We start from the raw sequence: 15,781 nt of genomic DNA, 5'->3' as shown, positions 1-15,781 counted from the left end.
TCACACAACGCCCCAAAAACACTCCCAATTCCATCCACTATTCTCCAATGTTTCCTTCCACATTCACTTTCACTTCCTTCCACAAGGCCCGACTTTCTCCTCCTTGTTGTGGATCAAGTGGGTGAAAAGGTGAAAGTACACGGAAAAGTGAGAAAAAGTTGAGAGGTTTGTGTTGTGTATGCTGCTGTAGAATGTGGAGTTGGGTGAAAGCAAGCGAGCATCAAGACGAATCTGAGATGGATGAGAAATGAAGCAAAAAGTTGAGATTGGGTGATTGATGGATGAGATGAGACTTTTGCGTTCTCTTTTCCATACCGTTGTATTTTTACGAAAAATAAACGGTTGCTTGAAGGAATTGTAACACACTTCTGACCTGACTGTACTCATGACGAAGGTGTCCATGATATTATGTACACTAATGAACAAAAGAGAAATTTGTAATCTAAAAAGATTGTTATCTATATATATTTTTTTGATGATAATGAAAGTGAGACGTGTGTATTGCATACATTTATTGTCAACAACGATATTATACTTTTTGGGCTGCTGATATATATCTTCGGTGATGCGATTCCTAAATCTAAATTTGATTAAGTTTTGAGCTTGTACTAAATTCAGGTCATGCATAAGGGGGCTACGTTATAGAATGAAAAGTTTGTGTTGAACAAACCGTCACCTTGAGATTTTCGTTATTGCAATATTATGGAATTAGGTGAAGTATAAAAGTGGTCAAAATTCTACAAAGCACAAGTCAGATCAAGCTTTTATTTCATTTTAGCATATTTATTCAATAATTAATTAATTCCATGATTGTTATGTGTATCAGAAATTGTGAGTAAACATCGTACAACCAACCAAACCATTGTATTACAAAAAGTCAATATTTTCTTTGGTCGAATATAATAAAATCCTCCAAATTCTAATTGAATAGGTCTCACTGACTTTCTAAACTTTTTCATCTGCAGTTTCTCAAATGCTGACCAATTGGTATAATTTCGCCACGTATTGAGCGCTTTTTCGGTATTAGTATAAGTGTGGGCAGAAACAGTGATGACCATCGTCCATAATCCGACGGCACTTATCGCCGTGAGTATTAAGACGCTTGTGGCACTGATACTCAATTGACCCCAAAAACGGATTGCAGAAAAGATGCATATGGTTCCAGTGTATGTAATCAGGGTTTGCTCGGCCATGATCACTTGTCTCGAAATCACATTTATTTGAGTACTCAAAAGTTGCATAATTCGAACCAGAATGCGAAGATTTTCAGGTTTACGAAATCCAGGCTTCATGCGATAAACCTTTCTCCCAGCCCTAAATTAAATGTAACCAAATCAAATCAATTTTCGAATTCATTATTCAAATATTTAATCAGTTACTACATGTTTGCTCACTTCATTTCCTCGATAATGGACATGAAACAAAATATTATGCCCAGAGTAGGGGAAATAAATCCCAATATTGTCGAAGCTGATGAAATTTGAAGTAGAAACAGAAAAATTCCATATCCGATGTGAGCAAAAAATGTGTAAAATAGCGAATCCGATGGTGGCAGAAGTGACACAGTATAAATGGGTCGCTCAGGATGTTGGAAATATTGGATAGTTAGTAAAAAAGGCATGATGAACATTACAGCTCGTAAAGCTAGCAGAATTTCCTCACAACCATTTCTCCATTTTGCGCCCAATTGATTTGCGTAAGTTTCTAACATGCAAATTATTATTTTTTTATTTAAAATTACGACACACCTTAAGTTATTTATAAATTACCTTTTAAGTATATGTAATAGTCCAACGAAGTATTGACGAACGAACAAAATGTCGCCCTGTTAACGTATCCGAAGCTTATGTCCACCATTAGCAAAATAGCGCTTACCATTGTTACAATAAATCCAAAAGCAATATCAAACATGTTGCTTTTGTTAGTCAATTTATTGCTAATATTGAGTAGGGTAAAAATCGTCACCCCAATGTAATATGCAGTATTTATTGTTTGAATTGTCACACTCGCCGTCCAGAAACTAGTTGACTTTTCTGTAATGATCAAGCGATGTTTCGAATAATCATACTCGAACGGTATTCCGCCCCAAAATCTACCCCATTTTATTGAAAACACAATATTTGCAAAGGTAATTGGAGATAGGAGGCTTTTGGGGAGAGGAACTTTTGAACCCTCCTTTAAGTTTTTGATAAGCTGCGTGCCCGACATTTTTATTCGATGCATTCAAATTGAATGGCAATAACAAAATAACCTCATGTGTATGTATATCTACTATCTACATACGTACTTTGTAGGCATGCATGCATGTAAATATGTGTGCTATTGTGGTTTGTAGTTCGTACTGATGTCAGAAATGTTAAATGTTTACCAAATGTCGAAATGTCAGTCGTCAAAAAAGTAATTTCAACAATTGATTGAATTTTAATACGAGGATCCAATTTGATAAGGCATGCAGTTTAAAAAACAGAATAAATATGTGAGTAATAAAATACTGGACGTTATTTGGAATACTTTAGAATTGATGGTTATAAGATTTTGGAATGGCTCTAAACCATATCTTTACGACCCAGTTGACAGTAGGAATCAAAAATGAAATCGATCAGCGAACTCATTTATTAACAAAAACCTGAGGTACTTATTAGATATCTGATATCTAGCTTACAAAGGCGGATATAAATTCTTAAATCTAGCCCATATGTATGTACTTGTTTGATAATAGGCAGATTGCGACCTTACGGTCTCGCCGTAAACGCTAACGTAAACGTTAATTTTTAGCGTTAGCGTTAGCGTTTACGTGGTGCGTAAAATTTTGGTTGCGACTTTACGGCCAACTTTAAGGACGACTTTGCGGTGGCTGGAAATTCAAATTTGAGATTTCTCTTAAATAAATATTCATGTTATTGACATCTGCGAATTTAATATTTAAAAAAGTGACTGAATAAAAATGCAAAAGGAATAAATTACACACTTTTCAACCGGCATATTGCAAAATTAGAAATTCCCAAAAACCAGGTAAACACATTATCATCGTTTTTCAGTTTTAATTACATAATTCAGTCCTTTTACAATTTGAAAGTAATTCATATGAATTATGTATGTAGTGTCAATATTCTATTAAAGTTCATGAAATATTTTGATTTTCAGAGTAGCTCGGATAGTGAAAAATATCACTCCAAAATAGTTATGCGGGGGACATGATTCTAATTCTTTATGAAACTCTATCGACGATTCCAAAAATATTGAGCTTCTAACTGAATGCATTGAATGAATTCTGTGACTATTATATAGTTGGAAGTATATTTACAATTTGTAACACTTAGTGTAGATTCGCTAATTCTAGAAGTTTATTTAAATGTTTAATTTATATTAAATATAATTACAATTTTGCACGGTATTGGTTTGTTTATAAGCTGAAGATGCATTTCATGTACATAAAATAATTCATATGCATTATTTATGGAATTAAATAATTGGAATTATATAATTCACTATTTCTGTAGTAAATCTAGAAATGCTTTCGTCATAAATTGAGCAAAACAAAGAAAATGTCTGGCTCGGGCAATATCAAGTATGCACGACAGGTTAGGTTATAGGTAATTTATTTTAATTTTTATATAATATATTATCTAAAGACTATCCACATTGCATAATTATTTTTGGCATCGATTTTAGCTTAAAATAACACAAGCGAAATCCACCCAGACCAATCTACATACTTTATTAGTTTTTATTTTTATAAAATTGATTATAATTATATAAAAAATGTTTCTAAGTTTAGATATTACTTACAATGCGATGGTGTGAAGTGTAACCCTCCGAGTTGGCTGAAATTTTGAAATTAGGTGGTCCAAGTCAATACAACTAACGTTTCTTCAGCCAGTTTGTGCGATGGTTGGAGTTACTCAAAATATTTGAGGTCAAAGTTGAAAAAACGGCCGACTTTTTTCAGGCGCAGGGAGAAAACTCCACTTCCATTCTATTCCCCTCGCATTGATTTTATTCAGGTTTCTCACTCACACATACGCCTTTATACATAAGCATAAGAAGTGATGCAAAATAATCAAAATAAAACATTATTAATTCCGGCTTAAATAAGAATTAACACGCCTCATGCTCGCTTAATTTAATTCATAACTGAATACGTGAGATTTTTACTTCTTTGCATTAAAAATTCATACAAACATTAATTTATAAATTCATCAACGGCAAATAAACATGGAAAAACTTAACTTACTTTCCATTTCGAAAGCGTTCGTTATTCTGATTTCCAATTCATTTGAAAACAAAGACCAAGGCCCATGTGCAATGAATAATATTTTTCTATAATAAATTAAATTTAAAATTGGTGAAATGGATTATTTTTCGGAGTGAAAATCAATGAGAGGGGAAGAGAATGGAAGTGGAGTTTTCTCCCTGCGCCCCAAAAAAGTCGACCGTTTTTTCAACTTTGACCTCAAATATTTTGAGTAACTCCAACCATCGCACAAACTGGCTGAAGAAACGTTGGTTGTATTGACTTGGACCACCTAATTTCAAAATTTCAGCCAAATCGGAGGGTTACACTTCACACCATCGCATTGTTAGTTATTTTTCAATTAAAGTTGGTCCGGTCAAAACCGCAGTGTACTAGTAAGTATAACCCAACGTCATAGATTAGTTCAACTGATAGATAATTGAAAACTAAATCAAAATTATAGCGGAAACATGAAATTTCAGTTTTTCAGAGCTAGTTGACCCACTAATGATGGAGACCAACCTCATTTTGATAACCTGAACTATACTCTGTAAAATTTATGAGTCGAAAATTACTGCAGTGAGTCGGATTCTATACCTGTTGGCTATTCAATATATGAATTTCATGATTATCAACATGGTGCTGTATAATTTAGGAATCTGATGCACCACGAGATATACACAAAAATATGAGAATAATTTATGAGACTGGAAAAATCTATACAAAATTTGTTGTTGCATTTCGCATGTATTTCATGACTGTCAAGCGTGAGGGGCAGAATGGAACCACCGGAATGAACTTTGAACAAAGTTTATTCCCATCAGCGGCACTTGATTGAATTCCATTTTCCCTGGAACACCTAAAATAATGGTGATTCGTCAAATTTGACATCCACGAATAAATATTTGCATTAATTAGTCCTTAACTAATTTCGAAATGAGGTTCAAAATTTGGTTGATTTGTATTTTGTTATCTGTAACCTATCTGGGACTCACATTTGCAGGGAAGACAACGCCAAAGATTGGTGAGTTTTCTTCTTTGAGTATAGAATTCCAAATCATCCAGAATTTTTCAATTTCCTCGGTGAATTCACTTTTTGTCATTTATCAATATCAGGTATTATTGGTGGTGGAATTGGAGGAGGTAATTTTTTAAATATACAAATTTGAAATTTCTTGATAGTATCAACTTGATACATAATAATTATGTATCAATAATTAATTATTAATTGATTGTTTCTCTCCTTAGCATCCGTTGCGTATTTTATACATGAACTGCTACCAAATGCCCGTGTTGATATCTTTGAAAAAACAGGCTTGCTTGGAGGACGTTTAAACGTGTCAATGGTAATTAATTTCAAAGGGTGGTAAATATAAATGGTAGTTGTAATCAAATGATAACACCTATAGATCCTTGGGAATGGATACGAAACTGGTGGCAGCATAATTCACCCCAAAAACAAATACGCAGTGGACTTGGCTAACAAATTTGGTGAGTGAGTGGTCTTTGCATATCAAATTGATATCCGACACAAGTGATACATCAATAAAACAAGCATTTAAACCTAATTGATTTCTTTGTAATTTAGGATTAGAACCAAGAAGTCCCACTGGAGAGGCTTTGTCAATAACTAAGGATGGCGAATTCATCTTTAATACCAGCAAATGGACCATCATTACAATTATTAAGACGTTGGCTCGATATGGGCTGAATTTTAATTATCTGGAAGCAACAATTTCAGGTTTTATTGAAAAATTTAGCCGGTTGGTAATCTTTACTTTAGATACAGTATTTTACTTCATGTTTAGTTTATTTATTCGTAAATTGTTTGTGGTAGAATTTATGACTTCCAAAAGGACGGAAAAACATTCAGGACAACCGAAGAAATGTTGGAAGCAATGGATCCAATGTTACTCAACTTGACAAAATATGAGTTCAAGGGAATTCTACAAGAACAGGGACTATCTGAAAATTTCATTGAAGAAATGATTCAGGCAATAACTTTTGTAAATTATGGCCAAGATTTGAGTATTCATTCTTTCGTTGGTAAGGAGTACCTTAGTTTGGGATATACCTGCAGCTGCATGCAATACAATAATTACATATAGTGTAATTTATTTATTTTAGGAAGTGTAGCAGCTGCCGGAGCAGCGTCTTCATTATGGAGTGTGAATAAAGGAAATAAGCAAATTCCAGAAAAGCTTGCTGAAGATTCTAAAGCTAAAGTGCATCTGAACACGGGAGTGACAGAAATTCAACGATTAAGTGATGGGACTTTCCTCCTCTTTAATGGAAAGCGAGAACTGGGAGTTTTTGACCACATTGTTCTCGCAATTCCTTTGGACGCTTCAGAGAAATTAACCTTTACAGGTTTTACATCCCCACCTTATGATTATCCAGCATCTCGCAAATACCATCGAACAGTTGCCACACTTGTTGCTGGATGGACTAATGACAAATACAAGTTTCGTTCCTCCATCATATCCTGCGTCCCAAATTGGTACAATTCAATTTCCCTTATTCACCCCACTATTCTACTCGTCGCTGAAAAATACCCAGTCTACAAGATTTTTAGTCCAAAGCCACTAACTGAAAAACAATTGGACTCGATATTTGAGGAACGTCACCATGTCGAAGTCCATGATTGGTTGGCTTATCCAGAATACAATGCTATTCCACCAAAAATTCCCAACTTTATTTTAGCTCCACGACTTTTCTACTTGAATGCCATTGAATGGGCTGCTAGTGCAATGGAAATGAGCTTGATCTCAGGCAAAAATATTGCTTTGCTCATTGCTCAAGAACAAAATGAAATATAGTTTAATAGCTTTATAAAATCTTGTCATGTTTTGTGTGAAATTATGTATGTAGAAATCATTCTGTACTTCCGTAGTTGATGACATTAATATTTTGAAGATTATTTGTGCCTTGTATTTGAAGTAATAATGCTACAAAGTAATTTGATATTATTCGCAATCTGATTAAGTGATTGTGAATACCCTTAATAATGTAACCTTCGTATTCAAACATACTATATTCTGCTTCCAAGCTAATGCAATGTCTTGCTACATTCCAAAAATGCTAAATTGTACCGTACAATCGGATAATTGTTGATTGTCAAGTCATTCGAACTTTGCACTCTGAATTTAAATAAACGTATGAAACCGATTAATCCCTTGTTGGTTCTAACTATATAAATTAAAACCTACAGTGTGCAGTGTTTATATAGCCCGAGTCAGGGATAGAGTCCACTTCTAAATGTTTGTCAAGTGACCGGTACCGACTACTATTTCGCAATCGTCAAATGTTCCCATAATCGAGCATGCAAAATTGCAGCTTCTTTAACCAATTCCAAAAACCCTCCTGGCAAAAAAATCTTAAAATTTACTTCACATTTATTAAGCTGATCTAACCCTCCAGGATCACGCCAACTTTTAGTCGTCTACGCCCGTTTTCCAAACCAGGGTGGGTGACCCTACTGGGTACTTAAAAATAGTAATTCGGTCGTTATGACATTCCACTTTCACTTGAGTACACAAGTATGACCAATTTCCCGAATACCAGCTACCAACAACCAACTTTTAAAATACTTTTAGAAACGGTATGGGTCACCCTCTAGGCTACTCTGGTTCCACTTTGTTCGCTTATAACTTCATATACTTCCAGACGAAACCATTAAGTATCACCGTACCGAATTTAATCTTTTTAAGACAATTTATAAACATCGGTATGGGCCACCCCCTAGGATCGCTCCACATAATTTTTTTTCTAATTTCACTTCATATTATTCGTTAGGAGCTATTAGAAACGTCAATGGCAAATTTCAGCTCGATTAGATGATTTTCAAAAATCGGTATGGGTTACCCCCTCGGGTCCCTCCAGATAAAAATTTGACCAATTTCATTTCACGTTGTTCCTTAAAACCCATACGCAACCTTTCTACCAAATTTCAACTCGATATGACGATTTTGACAAATCAGTATGGGTCAGCCCCTCGGGTCCCTCAACATGACAGTTTTTCCAACTTGAATTCATATTCTTTCATTAGACACCATTAGCAATCCCCACACCAAATTTCAGCTTGATTGGATGAGTTTTAAAAATCGGTATGGGTCACCCCCTAGGGTCCTTCCAGATGAAAATTTTTACAATTTTACTTTATATTCTTTCATTAGACACCATCGGCAACCTCTATACCAAATTTCTGCCTTCTACGACAATTTTGAAATTTTGATGCATAATACCCCACCCACCTATATGACCCCCACTGGTCAACCACTTGACCGATTTCGCCCATCTTCGAACTTAACTCCTCATTTGCCCCATACTACATGTGTACCAAATTTCAAGTCGATAGGATGAGTTTAACGAGAGTTATCGTAAGACGGACGGACGGACGGACATGATGGTTCCATAAGCCCTGACTCGGGCTAAAAACATCATAATAATCCTGACTGGACACTATCATTATCATTACTTAAAAGTTATGCAAGAGCATTATTACATACATTTTAGATCTCAAATTCTCAAATCTCAAACTCAGGATTTTTCATACCCTGTTGCAACTTGCAAAACGAAGCGGGTTTAGCAATGTGCGTGGCGAGAAGTTGGAAATAATTATAATTATTATAAAATTAAAAAAAACAAACAAACTATGAACTGAGTAAGATATTTATCAAATCTTTACAAGATAAGAACAAACAATGGCCGAAATTCTTTTAAGTGAAGTTGAAAAGTACTACCTTGTGATGGGCGTGGGGGCAAGTCTTTAATTCCACTCTAGTATTAATTATCTAGTATTTGGTAGTAAATGTTTGTTGACGGTGAATGACCTATTGTCGTTTAATGTGTTGCAGCAAGACGTCCGCGTGGATGGCAGGTCTCGATCAGACTATCGGCAGGGGGACATAGATCTGAACGCTGTGACCAATTCACATGGATCAATTCGAGCTCGACTGGGGGAGACGGATGTCATCGTTGCCACGAAAGTGGATCTCGGCACCCCCGACCCTGATAGACCGGACCGAGGAACGATAAAGTTCCTTGTCGACTGGTACTAACACATCATGACAACTATGTAAATTATATCCTACAAATTGCTTATACATATATATGATTGTTTAATTTTTGCAGCTCACCAACTGCATCTCCAGATTTCGAAGGAAGAGGTGGGGACGAGCTGGCTGAAAAGATTTGCAGAATATTATCCATCGCATATGATAAGTCAGGAACGATTGATCTAAAAAATCTATGTATCACGCCAAAAAAGTATTGCTATGTGATTGATGTGGACATATTGGTAACTGTAAAGCTGGTGCAAAACAAGAAGAGGTGTTCTTGGATTTTGAATTATATAATATCAAAAGTGTCTGTTATACAGGTGTTACAGTGTGGTGGGAATCTTATCGATGTGATATCCATGGCTGTAAAATTGTGCCTGGGAATTTGCGAGCTTCCACGAGTGACTGGACTCAGGTACGATTTGGGTCAAGGAGTCCCCGTTTTCTCAACTGACGAATTTGAATTTGACTACCTCGACGTAAAAAACTCTCCAGTTGTGGTCACGTTGCCCAGAGTTGGGAGGTATTTCGTGGTGGATGCGTCCTTGGAAGAAGAATCTTGTTCAAAGGGAAAGTTAGCGTTTGGAGTGACGCCAGACGGCTGTGTCACGTCCATTGATAAGTTAGGCAGAGGATGCTATCAAGTCAAGTCCATTCAAGCTGCTACAGCAGTGAGTGTAATTAATTGCTTGATTAAAGTGACAAGGCGCCTGAATGTTTGTATTCTTCCAGATGGCCTCGACAGTGGGTGCGAACGTGAATAACACTATTAACATGCGAATTGACAGTTTGAGGGAGCTAAAATTGAGGGCTGATCCTAAGCCATTAAGTATGCCGATGGATATTTAATTTTTGTTGAATTAATTTCTAAAACGTCTCGATGTAATGTTGCAGAAAATAAATACCTCGATTTATGTTTAAAATGAATAAATGTATTTGTGTTATAGTTATAACTCGTGGCATTTTATTGATTCGTACATCATGATTTAAAATTGAAATTCTAACCTTATAACAAAACAACAGCAGAGAAAATAGAAAAAAGCATAATTGTAAAACAACGCGAGGACATCTATTTTTATCAAATCTTAGCGCATGATGTTATGTAATTGTCGAAACCCTATCTCTAGTCGTCGTCTTCATCGTCATCATCATCGTCGTCGTCTTCATCATCATCATCGTCCAGTCCGTCGTCGTCGTCGTCTTCACTGTCATCATCACCAACGCCGGCTTGGAGCTACAAAATAATTACAAAATATTAATAATAAAATAACACGTTACTCTCGTCGCAAGGAAAATCCACACAATTTCAAGCAGTTGTTAGTATAAATAAACGATTTTACTTACCGCATCCATGTCATTGTCGTCATCATCATCATCTTCTTCATCTTCGTCGTCATCGTCATCTTCATCTTCGTCATCCTCATCCTTAGGCTCAACCTTAATCAATTTGCTCTTCTTGGCGCTGGCATCTTCTTTTTTCAAAGGTTGGCCCTTAATTGGAGATGATTCCTCAGCTTTCCTTTTACCAGCACCTTCAGTTGCGACGACAGGTTTCTTGTCTCCTTCACTCTTCACAGCGCTGACTTCACTCTTTCCAACTCGACGGAATCGAACAACAATGAATTTATCATTGACAAACTTTCGGTTGAAGCACATTTTAAATCCTTCCAGAGCAGCATCAGCCGTATCGAAACCAACAAAAGCAAATTTCGTCGCAGTACCGGCTCCAGTGACTCGGGGATTGTGTTTTCTAGGATTCATGACAGTCTTGGCGGAAGGGAAGAGTTCTTGCAAGTCCCCTCGGGTTGCAGCCTCATCCAAATTTGTAAGATACAGAGTGTATGGATCAATAAAATCCGTTGCTGTCAGCCCCTCGGTGGCTTTCTTTCCTAAGTTCACAAGATGAAGAGTTTAGTATAAGATACATGTTCTAGAAAAACTAAATAAAAAATACGCAAAATTGCAGTCTAATTACCTTCAAACTCAGTCTGTTTTCTCTCTTCTACAGACAACTTTCCATTTCCAAAACTAATTTTCTTTAAAGTATCAATCTCTTTTTTGATATTAGCATCCGGTTTCATGACGAGGAGGAAAGATCTAGGTTCAATCGACTTTGGGAACATGGCATTCTCAATGCTTGGACTCCAAGATTTCACCATGTCATTAGTAACGGCTTGGTCAGGAAGTTTAACCAGCAAAATTCTGCTGGAAGTCTTGTTCATTTCCTGTTCCGCCTTAAACGCACGAGCCTGGGACAAGGGAGAGCGGGCCTTGGCAGACATTTTCTAACAAAAAACACATTTGTCAACATATTAGTATTCTCAAACTTGTTGGTTGACAATGACTTGCCATATAATTTAGCACACTTACAGCTTGAAGTCGTTGACGACGATTTTTCTTGCTGACTTTGCCCACTGCCTGCTTCCCTTGCTGATTGGATTTAGGTTGACCACCTGGTCCGCCTCCCTGTGCCTTATCCTTCTTGTTCCGATTTTGCTTATTTCTGTTCTTCTTGTTGGACTTGTTAATTGACTTACTCTTGTCGCTCACTTTGGCCAACTGGGCGCTAATGCCTCCCTGCTTCAAAACCGGCTTCTTTTCTGGTGAAGCAACCTTTTCCTTCTTCGGGCTTGGGTTTGCAGGGGCTGGAGCCGGCTTCTTGTTTGTAGCGATGGGAGTGGTCGGGGCAGGTTTGGGAAGTGACTGCTTAGACACGTAAAAAATCAAGGTAAGTGAATTGCTCCAAACGTCGTTAAAATTCTGACGAGTTTATGTGAGTGACATAATGTATGGTAATTTTCACATTCAAGACTTCTCTTCTCAATTTAAATGCATTATTTAAAAAATATTAAAATGAAATGCTTACCTTTCTCTTGTTATCTGGAGTTTTTGGAGTAACGGAGGCACCCCCAACAGATGTATTCCCCCGAAGGACTTCTTTCCTGGCTTAACTCCCATTGTGATAAGTCTCTTGCTTTTATTTAAAGAAATTTAAAAAAATCCGACAACGTGTGGAGCAATGGATGCGGAGAAGAACAAGTCGTAAGTGCGAGTGGAAGAGTCTGGCAGCGTGTAGTGTGTAAAAGCGTGTAAAGCACAAGCAGCGTGGTCGGTCTGCTCTCCGGACAAAAAACCTCCACAGCCCGCTGGAACTTGTTGCCCCAAATTAATTTGCATTTAAGTTTTCAATTTTTCATGACATTTTTGAAATTTCGAAGTTATCTTTAAGAATCGACTTGGATCAAGCAGTAAAACATTTAGAAAAGAAATTTTATACAAATAAAGATTTATATATGTCAAATTGTCAGCATTTATAAAATATAAGGTTTTTTTTAGGTTGATCGTGCTTATGATTTAAATTATTTTGCTACAATTGACAATTTGTTTTTTTTTGTTGTTTGAAGGTTTATATTTTACGAATATGCTAATGATCCATAATAAAAATTGCAAAATATTTGATATAAAATTAAATCTTCTACTTATTGAGTGCAGAGGCATGGCTGCATGGGTTATATTCATGATTTATCATGGGTTTTGTGCATGGATGTAAAGGAAGGTTTTGTGCCACAAAAATCCATTTGACGATTGCATTTTTCACACTAAATAGTTTGAGTCTGTGTTATGCAATGAACCCATTACAATTTGTACAAAAGAATCAATAATATAAAAGTTATTTTTAGGCTCAGTTATTAATGAGTTGCATTCATTAACGTTGTGCAATTTGTATAATTTGCGTTTGTCTGAGTCAATGTCATGTCCTAAAAATTGGGAGAAATAATTGTAATGGCCACGAGAGTGGTGGGGGAAAGAAGGGGATGCAGTCCAGCCTTATGAGCATTACGAGTGAGTGAAAAAATGTGCTGTCATTTTTTGGGACTAATTGGCCGTGCCGTGTGTCCAATCAACTTTTGGTGAAAGTTACTTTGTTGCATGATCTCTAGGTTTGTATTTTCTCACATTGTCCTCTGACTCTGACTTGAAAAACCGATCTATTACTTATGTGCCTTGTAAAACTGCTGATCTTTGTCGTTGGATTATTATCAGCACATCTACTTTTATGATTTATTTCTCTTGTATCTGGTCAACTGGAAAGTCGATATGTTCAACTGAAAAGCAACCATGCTACTACAGATTCTGTATATCATTCTTGGTGTAAGAATGTCTAGGTTGATTTATGTAGTGTTTCGTACTTTTTAACGTATAGAAAAATTATTCAGTTACTGAAGTACATAACTATAACCTGCCCAGAAAAACTAATAAACTAATCCTGAAATGAAAGGGTTTTTACTTTTCTAAGTAGATCGATTTTTTACAAGTCGTATTTTTGTAAAAGTTTATTATTTAGCGTCAATTTGTTATCACGCATATTGTTAAAACGTTCCGAAATTGATATTTCACATCATAATTAAAGTAATGAGGCATAATAATTCAGCATGCAGTTGCCACACGCAAAGAAAGCTTTAATTCGCTTTCCCCATTCATTCTCCACCCAATATCTTTCAATGGAAAAAGTATGATGTTTTTATGTAAGAAAGCTTTTTGGACGCTGAACAAGTCGGATTTTACTTTCTTTCCTTTATGACCTGGTCAGCTGCGGTTTGTCCACTCAATTTGAGATGAGATCCGTGAATGTATCATTTTGTCAGGTCATACACCAAGCAGCGTACATGTGATGGTTGGACCAGGTGGCTTTGTTTCAGTCGGCAGGCTTGCGTGTCGAATTACATAATTAAACCTGTTTTCTCCTCTGCATGGAAGGAAACGAGCGTGTTCCGTTGAAAGAAAAGCGGAAAGAAAACAGATCCTGTTTCCGTGTTCGTTACTTGGAATGCCGGTTTTTTTCTCGATTATTGGTTCCAAACCTCCACCCACTGACTCCAAACTACGGACAAAATCAGCTCAACCGCACTAGCTCATTAATCTCCAACCGTCTAATAATCGTCATCATTTGTCACGGAATTGTCCGTCAGTCACATAACCTGACCTGGAACTGTCGTTTAATTGCGCTCTGGAACTTTACTTTCCATACTTTCCCTTTGTTTTGAGTAACATAAATACAATCAAGTTGTGTGGTCGCAAAATTTAAATTCTTACATTTTTCGCTAATGCCTTTTTGACTAAATATTATTTGTGGAAAACTAATGAATGCATTAATACTGGGGAAGCATAACCTCCATCATCCCGCGCTCGTATCCTTCCCATACTATTAGCATGGTAGGGATACGAACGCGGGAGCCAAATTTTGATGGAAGTTATGCTTCCCCTACTATATCGTGGAAGTCAGGAGTAGGGTGGAGCAGCAAAATTCATTCATTTTTGCGGGCTCCATCCTTTTTTATTCGGTTTCCGATAATATTTTGATATGATAAAAGCAAAAGGAAGGATATTACATTATTATGTTAGTGTAATAGGATAAATGACAATGACAGGAGCTTATATTAGGCTTCTGTACCTATCACAACGAATGGACCATTACTCTCTTATCGGTCAACCCACAGGCTGACCCTAAATACAAAGTAGCTACAAAATTATAGGAATATAGCTGGGTAACATAATATCTCATGAAAATACAGAGTACGCCGCCGTAAATAGTATTACATAACGGAGTGCTTGCATACGTCCTATCCATACTAAATTTTATCACTCGATCGGTATCTGTATTCTATGCCACAATGGCTGAGGTAGGATGTCATGAACTGCATTTAGAATCATATCGTCATTTTCAAATTTTTTATTATTTTGTCATTATCATGAACTGAATTAACGCCTCTATTTCTCTTTGAGCGAATTACAGTACAGCTTTCACAGACTGTACTACATGTATGAATTTTGCATGGATTATGCAAAGTAAATATACCGTGTCACTCATTGAAGCATCATAATTGTGCTTACTTTTTGAGTTACTTTAAACGCCAACATTGATTCGAATAATGAATGCAACCACGAAATATATCTGTCCATGCATGCACTTTGTTATTTCCTGTCCGCTGACACATGACTAAATTTAGTACCTCTAATGGTAGTTACTAACGAAATGAATAGAAAAATCATTACACTGTGTGCATTGCGTCTAAACTCATCATGATGTAAATGTAAATATCCAGCTGGATTGGACTTGACTCATTTGGACTCATTTGTAATCCTAATTATTTTTGGTCTGTCTGAAGATGAGTATGATTACTATATAGCTATCCAAATACTCAATATTTTCAATGCTGTCAACAAATCCAGTGTATAGAATTCCAAGTACAAGCGCACACAGCACAAGACCAAGTGATTGATAACAAAGTTTTAGGTCAGCAGGGTTGATCATACATCATAACACAACTAGTGGGACCTACATTAATATAGGTAAGTCGTGTCTTATTTACCATCGTCGTCGTCATGATTCTGTTATTACATGGTTAAAAACAAAGCTACCACGACCTATGTATGTTTGTATATCCATGCATGAAGCCTCTCCTTTCTCCTCTTCAATTTCATACTG

The 15,781-nt window shown here is 36.3% G+C and overlaps 4 protein-coding genes and 1 long non-coding RNA gene across 9 annotated transcripts; 3 read left to right on the top strand and 2 right to left on the bottom strand.

Annotated features, from left to right (window-relative positions):
• Positions 1–735: 735 nt before the first annotated feature.
• LOC118435124 lies at positions 736–2,237 on the bottom strand. Its single transcript, XM_035850511.1, has 3 exons — positions 1,770–2,237; positions 1,395–1,704; positions 736–1,314 (listed from the first exon to the last, which is right to left on the bottom strand). The coding sequence occupies exons 1-3, from the start codon at positions 2,221–2,223 to the stop codon at positions 795–797; spliced, it is 1,284 nt and encodes a 427-aa protein (XP_035706404.1). The 5' UTR covers positions 2,224–2,237; the 3' UTR covers positions 736–794.
• Positions 2,238–2,873: 636 nt separating this feature from the next.
• LOC110847827 lies at positions 2,874–3,491 on the top strand. Its single transcript, XR_002547699.2, has 2 exons — positions 2,874–3,012; positions 3,145–3,491. It is a non-coding gene; the product is annotated as an uncharacterized LOC110847827 (long non-coding RNA).
• A 1,567-nt stretch (positions 3,492–5,058) lies between these two features.
• On the top strand, positions 5,059–7,406 carry LOC110846125 (prenylcysteine oxidase-like). The gene is made up of 7 exons (XM_022092759.2): positions 5,059–5,258; positions 5,351–5,377; positions 5,483–5,580; positions 5,644–5,725; positions 5,823–5,997; positions 6,072–6,280; positions 6,362–7,406. Exons 1-7 carry the CDS (start codon positions 5,171–5,173, stop codon positions 7,051–7,053), a joined length of 1,371 nt encoding a protein of 456 aa, XP_021948451.1. The 5' UTR covers positions 5,059–5,170; the 3' UTR covers positions 7,054–7,406.
• A 1,290-nt stretch (positions 7,407–8,696) lies between these two features.
• LOC110846266 (exosome complex component RRP42) lies at positions 8,697–10,244 on the top strand. Of its 4 annotated transcripts, XR_004834347.1 has the most exons (6): positions 8,699–8,994; positions 9,091–9,287; positions 9,368–9,533; positions 9,615–9,709; positions 9,790–9,965; positions 10,027–10,168. XR_004834347.1 is itself a non-coding variant. In XM_022092959.2 (5 exons), exons 1-5 carry the CDS (start codon positions 8,938–8,940, stop codon positions 10,141–10,143), a joined length of 888 nt encoding a protein of 295 aa, XP_021948651.1. In that variant the 5' UTR covers positions 8,705–8,937; the 3' UTR covers positions 10,144–10,244. The 4 variants fall into 4 exon arrangements, 2 of the variants coding, with proteins under 2 accessions (XP_021948648.1, XP_021948651.1); XR_002547572.2 differs by having other exon boundaries at positions 8,697–8,994; positions 9,368–9,709; XM_022092959.2 differs by having other exon boundaries at positions 8,705–8,994; positions 9,615–9,965; positions 10,027–10,244.
• LOC110846267 (protein bfr2) lies at positions 10,236–12,373 on the bottom strand. 2 transcript variants are annotated; one of them, XM_022092963.2, is made up of 5 exons: positions 12,161–12,373; positions 11,665–12,000; positions 11,270–11,579; positions 10,639–11,183; positions 10,236–10,528 (listed from the first exon to the last, which is right to left on the bottom strand). In XM_022092963.2, the coding sequence occupies exons 3-5, from the start codon at positions 11,574–11,576 to the stop codon at positions 10,418–10,420; spliced, it is 963 nt and encodes a 320-aa protein (XP_021948655.1). In that variant the 5' UTR covers positions 11,577–11,579; positions 11,665–12,000; positions 12,161–12,373; the 3' UTR covers positions 10,236–10,417. The 2 variants fall into 2 exon arrangements, with proteins under 2 accessions (XP_021948655.1, XP_021948654.1); XM_022092962.2 differs by having other exon boundaries at positions 11,665–11,997.
• Between the last annotated feature and the right edge of the window lie 3,408 nt (positions 12,374–15,781).

Source organism: Folsomia candida, unplaced genomic scaffold (genome assembly GCF_002217175.1).
Source record: "Folsomia candida strain VU population unplaced genomic scaffold, ASM221717v1 Fcan01_Sc003, whole genome shotgun sequence".
Taxonomy (NCBI): Eukaryota; Metazoa; Arthropoda; class Collembola; order Entomobryomorpha; family Isotomidae; genus Folsomia; species Folsomia candida.
Note: the sequence above shows the minus strand (reverse complement) of the source record. Positions and strands in the feature narration are given on the sequence as shown.

Bases quoted from the DNA above. Each gene is read 5' to 3' on its own strand.
- LOC118435124 (XM_035850511.1), bottom strand. From the start codon at position 2,223: ATGCATCGAATAAAAATGTCGGGCACGCAGCTTATCAAAAACTTAAAG. The intron at 1,705-1,769 runs GTAATTTATAAA...TTTGCATGTTAG, and splicing joins CTATTACATATACTTAAAAG to AAACTTACGCAAATCAATTG. The intron at 1,315-1,394 runs GTGAGCAAACAT...CATTTAATTTAG, and splicing joins TCCATTATCGAGGAAATGAA to GGCTGGGAGAAAGGTTTATC.
- LOC110846125 (XM_022092759.2), top strand. From the start codon at position 5,171: ATGAGGTTCAAAATTTGGTTGATTTGTATTTTGTTATCTGTAACCTAT. The intron at 5,259-5,350 runs GTGAGTTTTCTT...TATCAATATCAG, and splicing joins GAAGACAACGCCAAAGATTG to GTATTATTGGTGGTGGAATT. The intron at 5,998-6,071 runs GTTGGTAATCTT...TGTTTGTGGTAG, and splicing joins TTTATTGAAAAATTTAGCCG to AATTTATGACTTCCAAAAGG.
- LOC110846266 (XM_022092956.2), top strand. From the start codon at position 8,938: ATGGCCGAAATTCTTTTAAGTGAAGTTGAAAAGTACTACCTTGTGATG. The intron at 8,995-9,090 runs GCAAGTCTTTAA...AATGTGTTGCAG, and splicing joins ACCTTGTGATGGGCGTGGGG to CAAGACGTCCGCGTGGATGG. The intron at 9,966-10,026 runs GTGAGTGTAATT...GTATTCTTCCAG, and splicing joins CCATTCAAGCTGCTACAGCA to ATGGCCTCGACAGTGGGTGC.
- LOC110846267 (XM_022092963.2), bottom strand. From the start codon at position 11,576: ATGTCTGCCAAGGCCCGCTCTCCCTTGTCCCAGGCTCGTGCGTTTAAG. The intron at 11,184-11,269 runs GTAATTAGACTG...TTGTGAACTTAG, and splicing joins AAAACAGACTGAGTTTGAAG to GAAAGAAAGCCACCGAGGGG. The intron at 10,529-10,638 runs GTAAGTAAAATC...ATTATTTTGTAG, and splicing joins ACGACAATGACATGGATGCG to CTCCAAGCCGGCGTTGGTGA.